This window comes from Psammomys obesus, unplaced genomic scaffold (genome assembly GCF_907164565.1).
Source record: "Psammomys obesus unplaced genomic scaffold, mPsaObe1.curated_primary_1811, whole genome shotgun sequence".
Lineage (NCBI taxonomy): Eukaryota > Metazoa > Chordata > Mammalia > Rodentia > Muridae > Psammomys > Psammomys obesus.
In genome coordinates, this window is record NW_026590486.1 from 862,728 (window position 1) to 883,566 (window position 20,839).

General features: G+C 38.6%; 1 protein-coding gene across 1 annotated transcript in view; it reads left to right on the forward strand.

The window, feature by feature from the left end:
* Positions 1-1,432: 1,432 nt before the first annotated feature.
* Tubgcp5 (tubulin gamma complex associated protein 5) overlaps positions 1,433-20,839 on the forward strand; it is a 33,658-nt gene continuing 14,251 nt past the window's right edge. The window contains exons 1-13 of the mRNA XM_055607498.1: positions 1,433-1,578; positions 2,955-3,008; positions 3,102-3,210; positions 3,904-4,000; positions 4,516-4,595; positions 5,571-5,706; positions 8,408-8,522; positions 9,093-9,182; positions 10,290-10,383; positions 10,865-11,111; positions 12,625-12,827; positions 17,133-17,248; positions 18,006-18,274. Coding sequence (XP_055463473.1) covers positions 1,433-1,578; positions 2,955-3,008; positions 3,102-3,210; positions 3,904-4,000; positions 4,516-4,595; positions 5,571-5,706; positions 8,408-8,522; positions 9,093-9,182; positions 10,290-10,383; positions 10,865-11,111; positions 12,625-12,827; positions 17,133-17,248; positions 18,006-18,274 — 1,756 coding nt within the window. The remainder of the gene's footprint in view (positions 1,579-2,954; positions 3,009-3,101; positions 3,211-3,903; positions 4,001-4,515; positions 4,596-5,570; positions 5,707-8,407; positions 8,523-9,092; positions 9,183-10,289; positions 10,384-10,864; positions 11,112-12,624; positions 12,828-17,132; positions 17,249-18,005; positions 18,275-20,839) is intronic.

Below are 20,839 nucleotides of genomic sequence, written 5' to 3' on the forward strand. Positions count from 1 at the left end.
CTATTCAGTGGTGCTTTTTCTGTATCTACTCAGAAGAACGGAGTCAAAATCCTCTTGTAAAACATTCTCCTGGGCAATGCATAGCTTAGGTGGAAACTGTTATATACAATGTGGAGCAACCTAGCCTGACCTCAACAGATTGAAAGCCCTTCCTCATCTGAGATCTTTCTAATGAGCAGAGTATAAGCAGGAAAAGCCTGACATATACAAAGTGGGATAGCAGGTGCTATACAGATGTTAATGCTTTATAAAGGTTCAGAGGCCTCGGCTGGTACTCTGATGAATTTACCTTCAGCTCACTAGCCCACTTCTACTCTCAAGAATGCTTTCCCTTTTTTATATTTTTAAAATTATATTTAAATTTTTATTTCCTATGGGGTGGGGTGCACACTTATGGAGATCATAAGACAACTTATAGTTCTACCGCTTGAGTTCAGAGAAAGGGATGCAAGTGGCCAGGCCTGATAGGAAGCAGCTTGTATTGAGTGAGCCACCTTCCCCTATCTGAGAACTTGTTTGAGGGCTCTAGCAGGAGAGCACAGCTTCCTGCACGGTACCAAGGACCAGCCCTCCTCACTAGGGAAGGTCCATCTAACCCAAAGTGTTCAATGCACACAAAATAGTGAGGGAGAAACAACTCTGGCCATCAAATGGGTAACAAGTCTCAGCCAGATCGCCATCACATTCTCACTTTACCTGTGCTAATAAACTAGCAGTTCTCAACCTGTGCGTTGTGAGCCCCCACCCCACCCCGGGATGGCATATCAGAGAGCCTGCACATCAGATATTTACATTATGATTCGCACATAACACTAGCAAAATTAGTTATGAAGTAACAATGAAATAATTTTATGGTTGGGGGGTCGCCACAACATGAGGAACCGTATTAAAGGCAGCATTAGGAAGGTTGGGAACCCACCGTAATAAATGGACTCTACCTCTGTTTTAATCCTATGTCCCTGGCCTAATCTAGAACCATGTGTTTAGATGAGAGCCCAATTTAGATCATCTGGAGAAGAAACCGAAGCCCAGAGCAGGAAGAAATAACTCATTGTGCTCGAAAATAATGGGAAACATACATTAAACTGGAAAACTGGTTGCCTCCAAATGCAACAGAATTTAAATCATTAATCAAAGCTATCCAGAGTCCTTTGTTAACCATGATTAATAATAAATAATGCCTAACTCTCTGAAGACACTCAGATTCCCCAACGTGCAAGGCGAAAGAGCACATCTCCTCCTTGGAACAAAACGCACGGAGCAACCAAAAACGCAGCAAGTCTTTAAGCACCTCCCTCAGACCCAGCACCAAGACTGTCTGAACTCTCGCGGAAACAGGCCTCACTTCTCGAATATCCAGTGCCGCGCGGGTCGGAACTCTCGCGAGAACAGTCGCCACTTAGCGGAGATTCCTGATAGGTAGGTGGTGGATATGGCCCGGCCTAAGTCGTCCGCGAGCCGGATGGACAGACAGCTGGACCGTGATGTGTGTGAGCTCGTCCGGCGGGTTACTGGCCTGCGGGACGAGGCGGATCCCAACTTCCAGCTGGCCTTGAACTTCGCATGGTCCAATTTCAGGTGTGGGATCGCGGCTGCGAGCTAAAGCCGGGCGGGTGGGGCCGGGTCGGGACTGCGGCCTCCTGGAAACCGCCGGCCGCTGCTGTGCCTTGGTTTCCTCTCTGTGCCCTGGCGAGAAGCATGTAATTAAAACCGAGTTGTAAATCGTTGACCGCAGACCTCACCGTAGCAGCAGTACTTTGCACATCAAAAGCCATTAAGCTGGGAAAGTGAATTTTTAGAGCGAAATTCTGATCACGTCCTGTTAAAATTTTAGTATCACCAACTAGCCTCTTCTTACTCAGGCATATTTTCCTGATTCTGTGTCTTCCTTTTGCATAAAACAAACTCAAGTTCTACTACTGAGCAACACAGTGAAAATCACCCTGAACAGTGAACAATTTGTCAAAGTCTCTGACCCTGATTATAAGCACGGACATGAGTATCTATGTACCTAGTTAGAGAGAATACAGACCTCCCAGGTTCAGGAAAAGCATGCCTAGTGTCCAAATTAACAATTATAATCGATTCAAATAAGTCATGTAACTCAAAAAGTAATTGTATCCCAAGTAATATTTCTAGTGACAGGAGGCAGGTGTCTCATTTTAGAGTCGGGAGAGGCATAAGATGTCCTCTAGTATAAAACAAGAATAGTAAAAGCATACCTATGACTTTGTCGCCAATAGAAAACATGTGGCTTTCTCATTGTGTTATAGTTGCTTCAGGTTATTTCCAAATGTTATTACATTAATAACAGCCTTTGGTCTCACTGCTCAATTTTAGGTTTTGATGTTGTTATGTGTGTGAGTGATTTGCCTTCATGTACACATGTATGCTTTGTGTGTGCGTGGTGCCCAAGAAGACAGCTGATAGCAACTCTGCAGCTGGAGTTATAAACAGTTGTGGGTTTTGTGGCTAGAACCTTGGCACCCTGGAACAATGGCAAGGGCTCTTTGACCACCGAGCCATCTCTCCAGACCCTTGCCACAGCTTTTTAAACATTTGATAGTTGTTCTTAAATACGCTTTTCTTTTTATTTCAATTTAGCAAATTACTCAGAGGAGAAATGTTAAGACTTCACTGGGTTTCTCTCATATTGAAAAGAAAAAAAATCCAATCACATGTCTGTGATTGTAGCAACTTGGGTGGCCTAGGCAGGAGGATTACTGTGAATTGAAGGCTATCTATCCTTAGCTTCATAGTGAGTTCTGAGCCACGTAGCAAGATCTGTCAAAAACCCTCAGAAAATGTTGTACTGATCTGTGAATAAAACAAAGGAGCTGGAGAACGGGGAATAAGGAATATCCGACATATGCAGAGATATGGAGAGCTATGACTGAAATATACTTAGCTACGTGACAGAATTGGCATTAAAAACTGCATTTTATTTTTACTAGATTTCATCGCTTCTTGGATGTCAACAGTCACAAAATAGAAAAAACAATAGAAGGGTATGTTGATTCTTTATATATCTCTGTATTTGCTAATGTGTTTTAGTAAAGGTAATTTGGTATCAGTTGATTTTTTTTTTTTTTATGTTTTAGAATTTATGAAAAATTCACCATTCATTCTGATCTGAGCAAAGCTGCTAGTTGGAAGAGATTAACTAAGGAGTTTTTAAATGCATCACTTCCCAGCGTAGAGAAAATAAAGGTGAGTTTTCAGTTTTGAGATCTCCAGATTGCAGTCAGGAAAGAGGGTGGAGGTAAAAATGTATAGTAGGATATACCCTCAAGTTTGTGAAAGGGTACATTTATACACTGTGCAACTATCTGTGTGCAATGTTTGTGCTAAATGTAAATGTGACTTTTGTAGGGGTTAAATTTCAAGTGTAGATATTCTTTGGCTTAGTTTTTAGTAGTTTGAGTAAACTCAAAATTATGAAAGAATATTCAATTTGTGGTACTAAAAGATTGGAAGAAATCTGAGTTATTAATGAGATTGATTAAATAAAATATAGCACACTGTATCAAATTATTAGATATGTTTAATCTTCAGGATACATATTGCTACCAGAGAATAACTTCACATTTACCCATAATATTATATTCAAAAAAATTACATTACAGTTCCTCTAGGAATAAAAACTTTAACCCACTCAAATATTTTATGGTTTTTAGAAATACAGAACCAAACCTCATGTGACTTAGATTCCTTACATGTAAACATTTGAACTATGAAAGATTGAGAGATTAGAATTTATTTTATGATGACTTAAGTTTTCTAAAACAAGCAATGTAAGTGTGTAAACAACTGTTGCATAGTTCTTTCGTTACTGAGTCTAGTTTCAGAAGCATTCACCAACCTCAGGCTGATTGCGTTTCTTTCCTTCTCTTTGTTTTAAAGACAGATGCACATTATTCCATATTGTCACTGCTTCTGTGTCTGTCTGATTCCCCTTCAAACAGCAGCTATGTGGAAACGCCAAGACATAAAGAAGTGGGTATGTTATCAGATACAAATTGACTTATTTATAATCATCGGGGTTTTTAGTAAAATCACAGCCAAGGCTACACAGAGGTACTGCCTCAGTATTTACACTCCTGTAAAATCAGGAAATTAAATTATTTCCCTTGCCTTGATGGATGTAAAGTCTTATTTAAAATATAAGCTCTGACCTTTTTTTGTTGTTTTTGTTTAAAGACAAGGTTTCATGTGCCCCAGGCTGGCTTTAAACTCACTGTGTACTGAGGCTGGCCTTGAACTTCCTTAACGTCAAGGATTAAAAGTGTGTGCCACTCTGCCCAGCTCAGTATTGAAGAGCTATCCTATGGCTCCAGGCATGCTAGGCAAACATCAGCTACCTCTCCAGTCCCAAGTGTCTCAGAATTTTCAGATTTAGTGCCTTGAATGCATTTTGAGTTTTATGTGGGTTTCTTTTCTTGTAGTTTTAGGGTTTTTTTTTTTCCTCCTAGATATTTATGATAAAGCTGATGGGGTTCCTTTGTTACATTTTAGAAAAGAAAGATGATTTTGACTGGGGGAAATACTTGATGGAAGGTGAAGAAATTGGTCTTGGTCCAAATATTGATACACCGGTAAGTGGCTGTTGTTTTGCTGATGCAAATGAAAGTACTTGCCCACATGGCAGCAATAATCTTAGTGTGTCCTTCTGCCATAAAACATGCTGTTTAAACAGGAACTCTCTTCACTAAGCCGGTGAGTCTGGAGCCTCAGGTAAAGGTGCTCACTGCCAACCCAACACCTGAGTTGGATGGTGAGAGGGAACTCGTGCAGGTTGCCCTTTGATCTGCACATATGAGCCGCAGGTGGACGTGCTCACTCATGTGTATCCATAGATACTCTCTCTAAATAAAACAATACATTTTTAAAGATGTGAGTTGTGGAAGACTTATTAACATTCTGGGTTAAATCAATGTTTGTCAGTACCATTTATGTGGTATTGTTTTCAACACAAAGAAAAAAAGTGCAATTTTTCAGGTTACAATATCCCTCCCCCCAAACAATTTCTTTAAATAGGCAAGTGGAATAAATGTACTAAGTGATAGATTATATTTAGTTGCTGTTGCACTTTTAGTCAAGGAGATTAAAAAGCAAGCCTTATTCTCACAGTCACTGCCTCGGTAATAACACATGTTGGGTTCTTTTGGAATTCAGAAGTGGTTCTTGCTAGTTCCATTCACAGAAAGTTGAATTCACATATTTGCCACAAAAGAGGAAAACTGGCGGAATTAAAACGAGAAAAAAATTAGCTTTCTAAAGCTCTTCATGACTCATAGAAACTTGTCTACGGTCTGTCTGTTATTACCCTCTCTAGGTCTCCTTTCTAAATTTAGCCTTTACCTACCTATACACGTGTGTATTAAGGGCTAAGATTGTCAGCTTCACAACTTTTATCACCTCAAATCATTCTATTCCCATTATGAAAACTTTTAAGAGATAGAGGTTTAACTTGGTTTTTGCTTCTCTTCAGAAATGTTCTTTGTTTTTAATCCTAAGTTACTTTAATTGTTACAGTCTCAGGAGTAAGATCTTTTCTCTTCTTAAATCAGAATTGGTCTGAAGACAGTGATAATGAAGATACACAACAGCCCTTAAGCAGAGAAGACTCTGGGATACAGGTAGACAGGACCCCATTAGAAGAACAAGACCACAACAGAAAAGGGGGCCCTCAAGTCTGCTGGGAAGGTATTTTACATGGTTCAGTCCTGGTGTTTTCTCACAAGAGGTCTTAAGTGACAGGTTTAAGATTGATGGCATTGATGAAACTATTGGTAAGCCCTGACATTACTACCAAATCTTAAACTGCTAATACAGTGGTTCTCAACCTTCCTAATGCTACAACCCTTTAATGCAGTTCCTTATGATGTGGTGACCCACAACTATAAAATTATTTCATTTCTACTTCATAACTGGAATTTTGCTACTGTTATGAATCCTAATGTAAATATCTGAAGTACAGGGTATGTGATGCAAGCCCCAAGGGAGGTCGTGACCCATAGATTGATAACCACTGTGATAGCTCTTTACTGTATGCCTAAGAAATTACACCATAGCTTTTATCTCTTCTGTCAGTTCAGAAAAGAAAAGTGGCACTAATATTCTAACATTTTTATTATTATTTTATGTGAGGTGTATTCTGTGTTCCTTTTTATACTATGTACTTGTGTGGTACCAACAGGTCAGAAGAGGACATCAGATCCCTAGGAGTAGAGTTACAGACGGTTGTGAGCCACTATGTGGGTGCTAGAGATCACACTTGGATCCTCTGCAAGAGCAGCCAATGCTGTTAACCACCGAGCCATCTCTCCAGCCCTAAATTACTGTTTTTCAATACTAGTTCTGATAACTTATTGTCCTAAATGTTCTCTTTGTTGTTGTTGTTTGAAAAGGGCTAACCTTTCTGAATATAGTAAAAGGAAGAGATATGTGGAGCTAGTTTTTTCTTTTGAATGTTTATCTTTTCATTTATCGGTGAGCAACTAGGATTGGTAGAAATTTTAGAAAATACTAGAAGATTATGGATAAAGTCATCCTGTTACACATATTTTGTCCACTTTTTTTTCTGATTCCTAGTCTTGTTTATATATATTTTTTTCTTTTTTAAGTGCATTGGTGATTTTGCCTGCATGTATGTCTGGGTGAGGGTGTCAGATCTTGGAGTTACAGACAGTTGTGAACTGCCATGTGGGTGCTGGCAATTGAACTCAGGTCCTCTGGAACAGCATTCAGTGCTCTTAACCAATGAGTCATCTCTCCAGCCCCCTTATTCCCAGTCTTAATTCCACTTTCTTGTCAGTGAGTTCTAAACACTTGTTCTAATATATTTGCTATTTATGTCTGTCATTGTTGTACATTGTAAAATGTTGTGTTGGCTGATGTGTTCAATTACATAACTAGCATTATATTTAAATCCACTTCCTTACCTTTTCTTAGAAGTCTCTCCTAAGATCTGTCCATATTTGTATGGGAGCTTCTCTTCCTCTGTTCTTAAACTGTTATTGAAGTCTGAAGTATGTAGTTTAATATTTTCATCTCATTTTCTCTTATTGATAGACCCTAAATTTCCTCTGCCAACCCAAGTTCCCTGCTCCATCTGGACTTGTGTGAGAATTTGGCTTTGATACAAGTTCCTGCCCCATAATCTCTTTAAGTATTCAATTAGGTCTAATCTGACTGAGGAATTGTCTGGGTCTGCACTTGTTTGACTACTGGGTATTTAAAGACATCATGTATTTGTTGATTTTTCTGTGTATTTTTTGATAATTGTTATCATTTAATTGTCAACATTTACACTAGAGTGTGAGTTGTTTCTAGATAGGATCTCCTTGCAACTTGAGTCTGTTTTCCTCCATCTGCCTCCTGAGTGCTGGAATTATAGAAGTATATGTACCATCATGCCTATCATTTATATCTATTGTCTTCCCCCCCACAGTTTTTTGTTGATATCAGTTCTTAAGCTTTAAACAGTTTGCAAATAGCTTTTAGTCATCTGACTTAGATCAAAGAGAATCTTGGGTTCTTTATTGTTTTCAATCAAACCTGTGAATTTGAGCCACTGAAGTGGCTGATCACTTAAGACAGCTTGCTGCTCTTCCAGAGGATCTGAGTTCAGTTCTAAGCATCCAGGTGAGCAGCTTTATGTTCTGTCTTAAAGCATAGAATACATAGCCCATCATTTGCTGCTTTTCAAAATTGCCTTAGCTCCCTTTGTGAACCTGTACTCTTCTATGAGCATTTTAGAAGCAGTGTGACAAATAAATCCAACTGAATTTTTGATTAGGGTTTTAGTAATTTGTAGATTTAACTTGGGAGGCTAACAGTACCTTCATTTTTTTAATTAACTTGCATTATATTAGACGCTACTTGGGAGTAAACCTTACCTTGTGAATGCTAGGTAAATGCTCTGCTAGTGAGATACAGCCCCAATCCTATGAAATTTTATGGGTTTTTGTTTGTTTATTGGTAATGTTCTTTTTTAAATTCTCAAGTAGTCATCTAGTGATTTCTGTGTCTTACATTTTTATTGTTGTGATTCCTGAGCAATTTGTTTTACTTTGTTTACATAGGTCTGCAGTTTGTCCATGTTGGGCATTCTTGGTGAATCTTCATCTTAAATTTGGTAGTTTGTTGATTTCTTTGGGGTTTTTTATGTAAGTAATTAATATTATCTCAGGTATTTATCATTTTATGCCCTCCTAATTCTTACACCTTGTTTCTTTGTGACAACTTGACTAGGGCAAGCCTTCTCATTTACAGGCTGGACAGTGGCCATGGGAGGGCCCTCATAGACAGGGTCTTATCCTCTCGGAGCTACACTTTCAGTAACTAGTTGGTGAAAGTACCTAGAACACTATAAAAACCGTTATATATTCCACTTCTTTTGCAGATGAGCCAGATAGCCGGAGCTGGCTGGAACAGCATGTTGTCCATCAGTATTGGACAACCAGGCGCTCCCGGATTCCACACAGTGCACATCTGCACTCCAATTTAGCCGCTGTCTGGTAAGCTAAATTTCTTGAGTAATGTAATGATAGAACAGGCTTTGATTTGTGATGTAAATCAAGTCCATTCTTAAATTATAAACTTGTTAGTTTTAAACAGTTGTAGTGGAATATGTACAAGAGTGCACATATATCGTGCTAGCGATTGAATCCCGGGCCTTAGACACATTAAACAAGCACTGTTTTGCTGAGCTAAGCCCTGGCTCCCTTACACGATTTTTAATTAATAGTTTATCAAAAAATTAATAGTGATAGTATTTTTATTTGCAGTGTAAGTAGATTGGTGTATACCAGCTTATGTCTAATTTCCATTTTAATGCACTTACTATAAAAATACACTAATTGAAAAAAGAAACATTGCATAGTTTTAAGCATTTGCTTGATTGCATGATAAACAATTGTAATTGCTCTGAGAACATGTTTCACTAAAAAATTTTCAGTGAATGTGGAAGATTAATATGGAGTGCACTTAAGGCATTTATTGTGTTTATTTGTTGATATCTGATAAATTTGCATATATTCATTGTGGCAAGTAATGATACATAAAACTTTTCTGTTGCTCTTTAATAGGGACCAACACCTATACAGCAGTGACCCACTGTATGTTCCAGATGACAGGGTGGTCCTTACTGAGACACAGGTTATTCGGGAGACCCTATGGTAAGAGCATTGGCCTAAGAGATTGTGTTACTGAGAAGTAAAATTGTTGTCTGTTTTTGATTTTAAGGAATACACTCAAGAATTCCACTTGTAGACTAGAAACAGGCCATAGAGGTGAAGTTCAGACTTCAGATTTCAGTAAGACAATTGTGTGATTTTGATATAGTCTTTCCCATTTTAACTAATTTGAGATTGAGTTAGACCATCTTTTGTGAATATCTGAATTTAGAGCAAGATTTGCTCTAAATTCTTTCACTTGAAAGAATGTAACTGCTTTCACTTGAAATGTGTCTATGAGAGTTGTCTGTGCTAGTACCCAACACTGCTTAGTGCAGCCTATGATAGCTTCTGGGCCCACATGTTTCTGCCATGAATTATATCCTACCAACATTCTGACAGTTCTCAACATGCAGTGGTCTCTTTGTATCCTCAGGAATGTAGCACGTGCTGTGGGGTGGGGGGCACTGTTGAACTTCTAAAATGATGCTGAAATATCTTCTCTTAATTTAATCCTGTGAATGTAGCTGGTCTTTGCTGCCTTGTAGGTTCTTCATTTCCCCGCCCCCAACACTGGATCATAGAGAAACAAAGATAGAAGGGAGAGAGGAATTAGGAAAATCCCTGAATCTAATTTTTTCCTTTTGTTTCATCTTTGACTACAGCTACTAAGCAAACCACAGCAAACCTCACAAAATAACCAATAACTACCTGATGCCACCTCTTGGGACCCTCACATTTATGTACCCTCTGAAAAATTCCCAGAATTCCAAACATCACACTGTCACAGAAATCTTCTGCAGCTGTCAAAACCATACTTCTGCTAGAGCACAAGGGAAATCATGGTCAGCTGCTGTAGATAGCCCAAAGCAACCACACTTGGTATTAAAATGATAGGACATTCTTACATTTCTGTGTTTTTTAAAGAAACCAGAATTCTAGAATTCTTAAAAATGTCACCACACATGAAGTTTCATAATCTTCCCATTTTCTTGTCATCTACATGTTTTGTCCCCCGGTTCTGGGTTTTCAAAATAATTTTCTCAGCTACACTTTAGTGATTGTTTTAGTAAACTTCAAGCATATTGACCTTTTTTTACTTCATTTCAGGTTACTTTCAGGAGTAAAAAAGCTGTTTATATTTCAGTTAATAGATGGGAAGGTAACTGTGAGAAACAATATTATTGTAACTCATTTGACACATGTAAGTATTTGTGTATAATGTCACTTAATTAAAAATTTTAAATTAAACAGAAGTCTTTTAAATGTTGGTAATATAACTTTAGAACATTTTACAATATCAAATTTATTGAATATAGTAAAAACTCTAAAAAAGCAAAATTAAGTTGTGTACCATTACAGGACTTAGCCAATTCTTAAGTATTTATGATATTTTATTTTTATCTCATTTTCTCTTTTATTCTTTACTGAGAAAGCTATATACTGTAATAATTTTTTCTATACTTTGCTAGTGTTTTTAAAATGTGTAAGCCATGATTCTGTAGTATGTAGAAACTGATTGTCCACTGTTTCTTTTGAATATGAACTACACTCATTATGTTACTTTGTCATGTACCAAATAGTTTAAAACAGTCATAGAAACAGTCTTTTACAGTTAAGGAGAAATTAATTTGAAAGTCTGTGGAAGGCCAGCTTTAAATGATTCTATATGACTTCTGTTGTAGAGCTGTTTACGATCAGTGCTTGAGCAAATAGCAGCATATGGCCAGGTAGTGTTTCGGCTTCAGGAGTTCATTGATGAAGTTATGGGGCACAGTTCTGAAAGCCTATCACCTGGAAATGGTTCCATACCTAAGAAGCGGCCTGAAGCTCCCTTTAGAACCTACCAGGCTTTCATGTGGGCCCTCTACAAATACTTCATTAACTTCAAGGAGGAACTTACAGAGATTGAGAAGTGCATCATCAGTAGTGGTAGGTAAATTTTTTAAGTCATATGTTACCTAGCTGTTTTGAATGGTATTAAAGTTATCCATTTGTTGATAAAAGGTTTAAAAATTACGTGGCAAATATGTAATTCTCATAAATGTATTCATTTTTATGGTGATTTTAGAGATGGAAGGATAACTCAGCAGGTAAAGGTACTTGCCCCCAAGCCTTCCAGCCTCAGTTCAGTCTATAGGATCTGTAGGTAGAGGAGAGAACTAGTTCCTTCAGGTCATCCTGTACCTCCGTATGTGCACATGACACACATAATCTACCTACTACCACCACCACCACCACCATATCTGAGTTCACACACACATAAATAAATGTAATAAAAATGTTAAATAATTTTTGAAGCTACCTTAAATTTATAAGTCATTATTCTCTCTAAAAATCAAAAAATGAAGGACAACTTACAATGATATGGTTTTTTTGCTCCAGCTCCCCTCTCAAGACAGGCAGTTTCTTATAAATCCGTTTAGAAGGTACTATGTTTGCATGAGAACGCCCTTATTTCTTTTACAAAATAACTGTTCCGTTTATGCCATAGGCCAGTTCTCAATGATGGACATTTGGATTGTTGCCACTCTTCTGTCATCAGTCTGACTGCAATGATTACCACTTACATGTTCCAGTAATTACACATCTGTAGAATGGAATTGATAGGTTAAAGAGTATATATGATAAAATGTGACTTTTGCTAGATTTTTCTGTATTTCTCTACATTAAAATATAGAGAAGTCTATGCTCTTGTCAGTAGGGTCTTGTTATACATTACTAAAATTTTGTTCTTTACCAATATGAGAGGTATAAAATGGCCAACCACTATGTGGTTTTTGTTTTTGTTTTTCCACCTTTAATTTTTAAAAAGTTTTTTGTTTTTTTAAACTAAGGACACAGTAACACAAAGAGCTCTCATGTTCTCTTGTTTCTCTAAGTGGTGAAATTTTCCGTAATTACAGAGTCAGCTAGGAAAATGTCACAGCAGCACGTTAGCCAGACTGCAAGTCCAGCAGTGTGTGCCATTCTGCCACATGCGTAGATCTGTACAACTACTTTGATATTATATGATTTATTGATAAGGAGGTGTTCCACTACCGTTCAGGAACTTGGTTGAGATACCCCTTTGTAGCTTTCCTGCTCTCACTGAACTAGTAGATTGTGGTAGGGAAATTTGCATTTGCATAATTGTAGTTTATGCTGCTTTAAGCGAAGTTGACTGCCTTTCTGTTATATTAAAAACCACTTGTTTTTCCTTTTCTGATATTTGTCAAGTTTCTTTATACACTACTTTTGTCTGAATTATATTTTTCTCCTTGGCTTATGAGAGTTCCTTTTTGATGGAAGGTACGATATTAAAGATACAGTATTAAAACCTACCACCCTCCATTTGGCTATGCCTTTCCATATGTCAGCAAAATAGCATTATTAGTATCAGTATTACATGTTGGTCACAGATGTTTTTCCTTGCTATTCAGTTTGATTTATTGATACTTAACAGATACAACGATAACACTTGCAATAGTGGTGAACAAGCTGGCACCTCGATTGGCTCAGCTGAAGGTCCTGCACAAAGTGTTCAGTACTGGAGTAGCAGAAGTCCCACCTGACACTCGCAATGTCGTCCGGGCATCTCACCTGCTTAATACCCTGTACAAGGCCATTCTTGAATATGACAATGTTGGAGAAGCCTCTGAACAAACCGTATGTTGGACTTCTGCTTAAACCAAAGTGCATGATGAAAAGATAGTGAATAAAGTCATGGTATGCCAGACATTTGTTCAAAGTTTAGTTTACTTCCAAATTCATGGCTGGCTTACTAGTTTTAATTACCAAAAGAACCAGAAAGTATGAAGTAGAAAGTAAGAAGTGAAAATACTTTTGTGGCTTATATAGATATTTCTAACAAACCTTTCTTATATAAAACACAGCCACGAATGGTGGTGCACACCTTTAACCCCAGCACTCTGGAGGCAGACACAGGCAGGTCTCTTGAATTGAAGCTGAAGCTTGATCTACATGGAAAGTTAAAGGCCATCAGAGGCTACATAGTAAGACCCTTTCCAAAAAGGAAAGAAGTCACAAGTCTATGACATGGAGTGTCTAAAGTAACAGACTTGTAGGAGCTAGGGTAGGAGAGTTTCAGCATAAATGTGTTGAATTTACTTATTACAGTAGCTAAGATGGTGAGCACCTGTAGTCAGGAAGCTGAGGTAAGAGGATTTTAAGTTCAAGGTGATGTTGGGCTACAAGGCAAGAACCTATCAAAAGTTAGAGACTAATGTGATAAATTTTGTGATGTATACTTTTTCCATTATTTTTTTATAATTAGAAATCCAACTAGAGACTGGTAATTTACTGGTTTGTTCTAACAATTGGTGGGACTCATATCTTCAGGCCATTTTAATGTCAAAGTTTAGTACATAAAAACATTTTATTTCTTTCATTTATGAAGTATTTTTCCTATTAGTAACCAGAGGAAAATAAAATATTTTTCTCATTCTTTGTTCTTTATTTGGGAGTAGCAGTGGGGACACATGTGCCATGGCATGCCTGTGGAGGTCACAGGGCTTGAAGGACTTAGTTTTTCTCCTTGCACCATGGAGATGCAAACTATCAAATTCAGGGTATCAGGTTTGGCAGCAGTGTCTCTCCACTAAGCCAGCTCCATTTTCTAATTCTTAGTAGACATCTTACTAGTGGTATTGTGTAGACAGTGCAACCATATTCCTGCCCTGGCTCTCTCAGGTTCAAAATCAGATTTTTTATTCAAGGAGGTGTCTTAGTTTACTTTCAGTTGCTGTGATAAACACCTTGACAAAAACAAATAAAGGAGAAAAGGGCTTATTTGGCTTACGTTTAAACACTTAAACTTACAAGTACATTATTGAGGGAAGACAGGGTAAAAAGTTAAGGCAGGAACCTCACCACAGGAACTGAAACAGAAAACATGGAGGAATGCTGCTTTACTGTCTTATTTTTTGTGGCTTGCTCAGCTTGCTTTATTAAACAGTCAAAGGCCAAATGCCTGGGTTGACTACACCCCAGAGAGGCTGGGCCCTTCCACAGTTATCACTAATGAAGAATTTGCCCCACAGTGTTGCCTATAGGCAATCTGATGGAAGCATCTTCTCAACTGAGGTTCCCTCTTCCCGGATAACTCTAGTTTGTCCCCAAGATGACAACTAACCAGCACGGTTACCCTTTATCAGTTTGACACACAAATATGTCACTATTAACTATTACCTTTTCTTTCTTGTTTATCCCTAAGATCTCATGTCATCACCACAATATAAAATAATACAACATCAAAAGTTCACAGTCTCATTTTTAAAGTGTCTCTAAAATCCAAAATCTAACTGTGGTGACCTCCTGTATGATCAAAAATAAGTTACATCTTACTCTAAGAGGGAAGAACCAGAGCACAGGCATAATCTGAACAAAGCAAAATCAAACTGTTTAGGTAAATGCCCAGCATCTGGGAATTAGTCACAATTTTCTGGGTTCCAAAAAGCTAAGCCAGCTTTGCCTCTTGAGTTTTGTCATTTAAAGCATATATAGCTAATCTTATAGGTTCAGGTCAGCTTCACTCCACAGCTGTTGCTACGTTTGGCAGTTGTCCCACTGTCCTGGCATTTCCAGTATGCTGAAGTTTCCACAGGCTGCACTTTCATCAGTAGCCTTCTGGCCTCTCTTCACAGACTCTGGCCCTGCAACAAAGTGTCAAGCTTCAGCCTTTCCATAACCCTGCCAAATCCTGGGGTCTCACTGCAACTGAGGCTGTATCATCACCAATGGCTCCTCTGTGCTTCTTGTGGTACAAGCTTCAGCTACTCTGCATGACCTCTTCATGCCTTTAAAACCAGTACCACGTGAGAGACTTACACTTGTCCAGTTCATCTGGTCATAAGATACAGCCTTGGCCCTCTCTGGACCACAACTTCTGTATTCTTACCCTGAGGAAATACTCCCTAAATATTTTGACTCAATGATACTGGTCTCCTGTTAATCACAGTTGATTCTTTAGCCCCAGCTGGCCAGAAACCACAGATTCTTAATTTACATATGTCATGGTAATGTCCCCAGTAGAGTCTTGGAGGGACTGTCAGAGTTCCCACTGAGTCTTCACAAGCCAATTCTCCGTCTATCTGCATTTCTCTCGGTGTTCTTATCTGGCAGCCTCCCACATATCTCATGGCTTTTTCATGCCAAAGTTCTTCCACAATCTTCCCCAAAACATGGTCTGGTCTCTCACACCAACAGCCTACTCTCTGGTACAATTTCTGTCTTAAGTTGCTTTCACTTGCTGTGATAAATACCATTACAAAAGCAACTTGGAGGGAAAGAGTCTGTTTGGCTTATACATCCGTGTTACAGTGCATCATCCAAGGAAGCCAGGCAGAAACTTGAGGCAGGAGCAGAGCAGAGCAGAGCAGAGGTGGAGGCTGGAGGAATGCTGCTTACGTGTTTGCTCCTCATGGCTTGGTTAGCTTGTTTTTTAAACAGCACAGGGCCACCTACTTAAGAATGGCACTACCACCATCAATGGGCTAGACCTTTTCACATCAGTCATTAATCAAGAAAGTACCCCACAGACCTACCTGCAGGCCAGTCTAATGGAAATGTTTTCTCAGTTGAGGATCCCTCTTCCCCAGTTGACCCTAGCTTGTGTCAAATTAACAAAAAACAATAGTCAGGAGGGTTCTCATATGAATGATGACATTATATTTATTCCATATATAGTTGGCTTTCTAAATAAGAATCTTACAGTTTATGTTTTGAGAATTTGTTTCAAAAAGTATAGAAATGCAGTCACTTTTTTTTAATTACACTTTATTCATTTTGTATCCCCCCCCCCATAAGTCCCTCCTTCCTCCCCTCCCGATCCCACCCTCCCTCCCCTTTCTGCATGCATGCCCCTCCCCAAGTCCACTGATAGGGGAGGTTCTCCTTTTCTTTCTGATCTTAGTCTATCAGTTCTCATCAGAAGTGGCTGCATTGTCATCTTCTATGGCCTGGTAAGGCTGCTTCCCCCTCAGGGGGAGGTGATCAAAGAGCAGGACAATCAGTTTATGGCAGAGGCAGTCCCTCTTCCCATTACTATGTAACCCACTTGGACACTGAACTGCCATGGGCTACATCTGTGCTGGGGTTCTAGGTTATCTCCGTGAATAGTCCTTGGTTAGAGTATGAGTCTCTGGGAAGTTCCCTGTGTTCAAATTTTCTTGTTCTGTTACTCTCCTTGTGGAGTTCCTGTCCTCTCCAGCTCTTAGTATTTCCCACTTCTTACATAAAATTCCATTCACTCTGCCCGACAGTTGTCCATCAGGCTCAGCATCTGCTTTGATAGTCTGCAGAGCAGAGGCTTTCAGAGGCCCTCTGTGGCAGGTTCCTAGGTTGTTTCCTGTTTTCTTCTTCTGATGTTTATCCTCTTTGCCTTTCAGGATGGGGATTGAACATTTTAGTTAGGGTCCTCTCTTTTGCTTAGTTTGTTTAGATGTACAGATTTTAGTGGGTTTATCCTATGTTGTATGTTTATATGAGTGAGTATATACCGTGTGTGTCTTTTTGCTTCTGGGACAACTCACTCAGGATGATCCTTTCCAGGTCCCACCATTTACCTGCAAATTTCATGATTTCCTTATTTTTCATTGCTGAGTAATACTCCATTGTATAGATGTACCACAGTTTCTGCATCCATTCTTCAGTTGAGGGGCATCTGGGCTATTTCCAGCTTCTGGCTATTACAAATAAAGCTCCTACAAACATGGTTGAGCAAATGTCCTTTTTGTGTACTTGAACCTCTTTTGGGTATATGCCTAGGAGTGGTATGGCTGGATCTTGAGGAAGTGCTATTCCTAGTTGTCTGAGAAAGCGCCAGATTGACTTCCAGAGTGGTTGTACAAGTTGAAATGCAGTCACTTTTTAAAGGCATTTTGGAATGTTAAATTTGATCTTAACCTAGTGAAAGTTGTTCTGAAGACTAACCAGGCAAGGTCTCATCCTTAGGTCTCCCTCCTGTTCTCTCTCTGGGTGGAAACAGTGCGGCCCTACCTACAGACGGTGGATGAATGGATTGTGCATGGACACCTCTGGGATGGTGCAAAAGAGTTTATCATACAGAGGTGAGGCTTTGCATTGAATCAGGGGGTGCTGGGTACTGGGATTTACTCGCTACTACATCAACACTAAACACTTGTGAGTCCACATGGAGGTGAGCGGGCAGGTTGGCGATAGAGGTATACTGCTGCAGTAACGCAGGCAGGTTCTCCGTCTTTTCAGAGTTGTCAGGTCCCAACCAGTTAAAAATGTCTTTGAGTTTTATGGCAGTGCACATCTTGTTAGAGCAGCTTATATTTTTGAATGTTTTTTAAATGTGTACTGCTTTCTGTGAGATGAACTTAGATGACATCAGATGTTACAAACCACTTCTGTTGTAAATTATCAGTAAAACAGTAGTATAGGATGTTACTTTGAGGCATTTATTTCTTAAAATAAGCTATATATTTTCTTCTTAAGATCATATTTAATAAAGCAAATATGGAAAAATCTTAATCCATTTATAAGTTTCCCATTACTCAATTGACTTTTCTGAACAAACTCAGAAGCTGCAGTAGAAAACAATTTGTATTGTTTCTAAAGGGAACTATAGCAGTCATATTCTGTTTAATTCCAATTCAGGAAAATATTAATTTAAATTTTAATTAAATTGAGTGAATGTGGTTAAATAAAACTACTCCATTTTTTCTGAAGATAATTTTACCAGCAGCTGATATTGCTGTAGTACAGAATGTCTAAACAACTTACCTAAACTAAAACAAAGTATAGTGTTGTTTTAAAAGATCATAAATTAACACTTAATTTTTTTTTTAATCTCCATAGGAATAAAAATGTTCCAGTAGATCACAGAGATTTCTGGTATGCAACTTACACATTGTATAGTGTATCGGAAAAGACAGAAAATGAAGAAAAAATGAGTGACAATGCCAGCGCCAGTTCTGGGAGTGACCAGGGTCCCTCCAGTAGACAGCACACCATGGTTTCCTTCCTCAAGCCTGTGCTAAAGCAGATCATCATGGCTGGCAAGTCAATGCAGCTGCTGAAGAACCTGAACTGTGCAGAGGGCTCTGTTTGTCAGGCCGCAGCCAGAGGTAGCCTGTTTTTTTTTGTTTTTCTGTGCATGTCTTCTTTGGCCTGACTTAACTACTTTCCATTCACTGTTGTCATCTTCAAATACAAAGTGACCAAAGCCATTAATGACAATGGAAATTATCACCATAGTTTTTGTTTGTTTGCTTGGTTTTTTTTTTTTTTTTTTTTTTTTTTTTTTTTTTTTTTTTTTTTTTTTGAGACAGGGTCTCATTTTTAGCTGGCTTGGTTTTTGTGCAAGTAACCACTGCTGCTGTGTCTTGGTAAGTACAATGGCCATGTCATGTCCGTAAGGCAGCATTTCAAAACCTCTGTATCCTTTAGCTCTTACATTCTCTCCACCCCCTCTTCCTGGATGTTCTCTGAGCCATAGACAGGGAGGTGAAACTGATAAGGTGTACCAATTAGTGGCTGAGCACTCAGTCACTTTATCTCATCACTTTAAATAGTTAGGAGTTTCTGCATTAACCCACCAAAAAAGAAGCTTATTTGACCAAGATTGAGATCTATGGTGTTGTGGCCAGTTTTTGTTTTGTTTTGTTTTGTTTTGCTGTCAGCTTGACACAAGCTAGAGTCACTTGAAAGGTAGAGCTCTAAATTGAGAGAATACATTCATAAAATTGTCTATAGATAAGTCTGTATTATTATTATAATCACTATTACTTTTATTAATCATTGATAAGGGGGACCACAGCCCACCCTGAGCACATAGTCTTAAGTTTTGTAAAAAAGTAGGCTGAGGGAACAGACCAGCAAGCAGCACTTTCCATGGCTTCTGCGTCTGTTCCTACCTTGAGTTTCCTTCATTATGCAGTACAACTGTAAGCCAAATAAACCCTTTTGTTTCCTAGTTGTTTTTGGTCATGGTTTAACACAGCAATACCCTAACCAAGGTATATTGATATACCATTTACATTACTAAATATTACTCAAATTACTGAGTACTACTAATACTTCCCCAGTACTCTGTATAGCACCTTCTACTACTATAAAAGCTGGCCGGTGGGGAGAACATTTTCATGTCAGTTTGAGATTGATTTCACTGTCTGTAAAGTGTGTGCTGTCTTCAGCAAGAGGGTCTTGCCATTCAGTTGAGTAACCAAGAGCAGTGGTGGCAGTCTGTATTGCCATGATTGAATGAAATTGTACTGTTCTTGATAGAAAATCCAGTTCATCTTCTTTGGAAACATTTGAGTGCTGTTTACAGAGGTACTCAGAAGTTTTGTTTGCATTTTTTGGCACTCTTAGGACAAAAAATTTTCTTAGGACTACCGCTGTAAAACTAATTCTGTGCCATTTCTTTCTAGTCTCTTAAATACAGTTTTCATTTGGTTTTATTTTTTCCAGAAGATATTTCTTCTGTCCTTATGACAACAGCTTTTTCCATGGGCTTTGGTGGAGGTCATGGGACAGCACCAGCAGGTCTGAACCATGGTGGGAGTGTTTGGTCCTTCAGGGCTTCGTGAGACCATTTCCTGACCACCAGCCGTTGATGGTTCAGTCCACACAGAAGTCTAGCTTAACGTGGAGCTTGGGAAGTGCATAGGATTGAGGACATTTGCTTTGGAAGTGCCCCTGATGGCAGAGGCCTCTACTGTGTCCTTTATTTTATGTATATGAGTGTTTTGCTTGCATGTATGTTTGTGTAGTACATGTATGCCTGGTGGCTACAGAGGTCAGAAATGGCTGTTGGATTTCCTGAAATTGTAAATTGCTATAAAGGTGCTGAGACTCGAACCTGGGTCCTCTATAAGAACAGTAAGTACTCTTAACCAGTGACCCATCTCTTCAGCCCTTTAATGTGGTAGCACTGTTTCACTTTTGAATGGACCCTGTCAAGTGAACGTGGTAATTCAATTCAGACAATGCTCGGAGATTTTAAGGATTTTTGTTTCTTTATAAACTGTTTTGGGGATACAATTTATATAATTTAGTTAAGCTTGATAAGCTGACTAAAAAGACCTGAATGGAGTCACATTGTTTGTTTGGGTTTTAAACGACCTTAGTAGTCTATTCATTACTTTACCATATCCACCTTAATTTTTTTCTTTGTGGTAGATTTCCTTTTTAACTAACTAATAATCTTTAATAAGTTTCACTGGGCTAGTGCTGAGAGTGTCTTTTCCTGTGAAATTGACTCCTGTAATCTTACACAGTATGATAGTAACTTAAATTTAAGTACTATGCTTCAAGTATTATTCTTCTCAGAATAAAATTAGCTTATGTAGCATGATAATCAGAAATGTTTTAGTTTAACTGAGAATAAAAAGTGTTTTTACTGTACTGTAAAGATAAAATTAAAACAAAAACAATGATAGGCTTTGGTAAATAAAAGAAGACTATCAAGCTCTATAAAGATAAAATTCTTTCTTAAACATTTGTTTGTTTATTATTTGCTGTCCTGGACTCACTTTGTAGATGAGGCTGGCCTTGAACTCAGAGAGATCCGCCTGCTTCTGCCTTCTCAAGTGCTGGGATTACAGGCATGTGCCACCACTCTTTCTTAAACATTTATTTATTTGTGTGTGTGTGTGTGTGTGTGTGTGTGTGTGTGTGTGTGTGTGTGT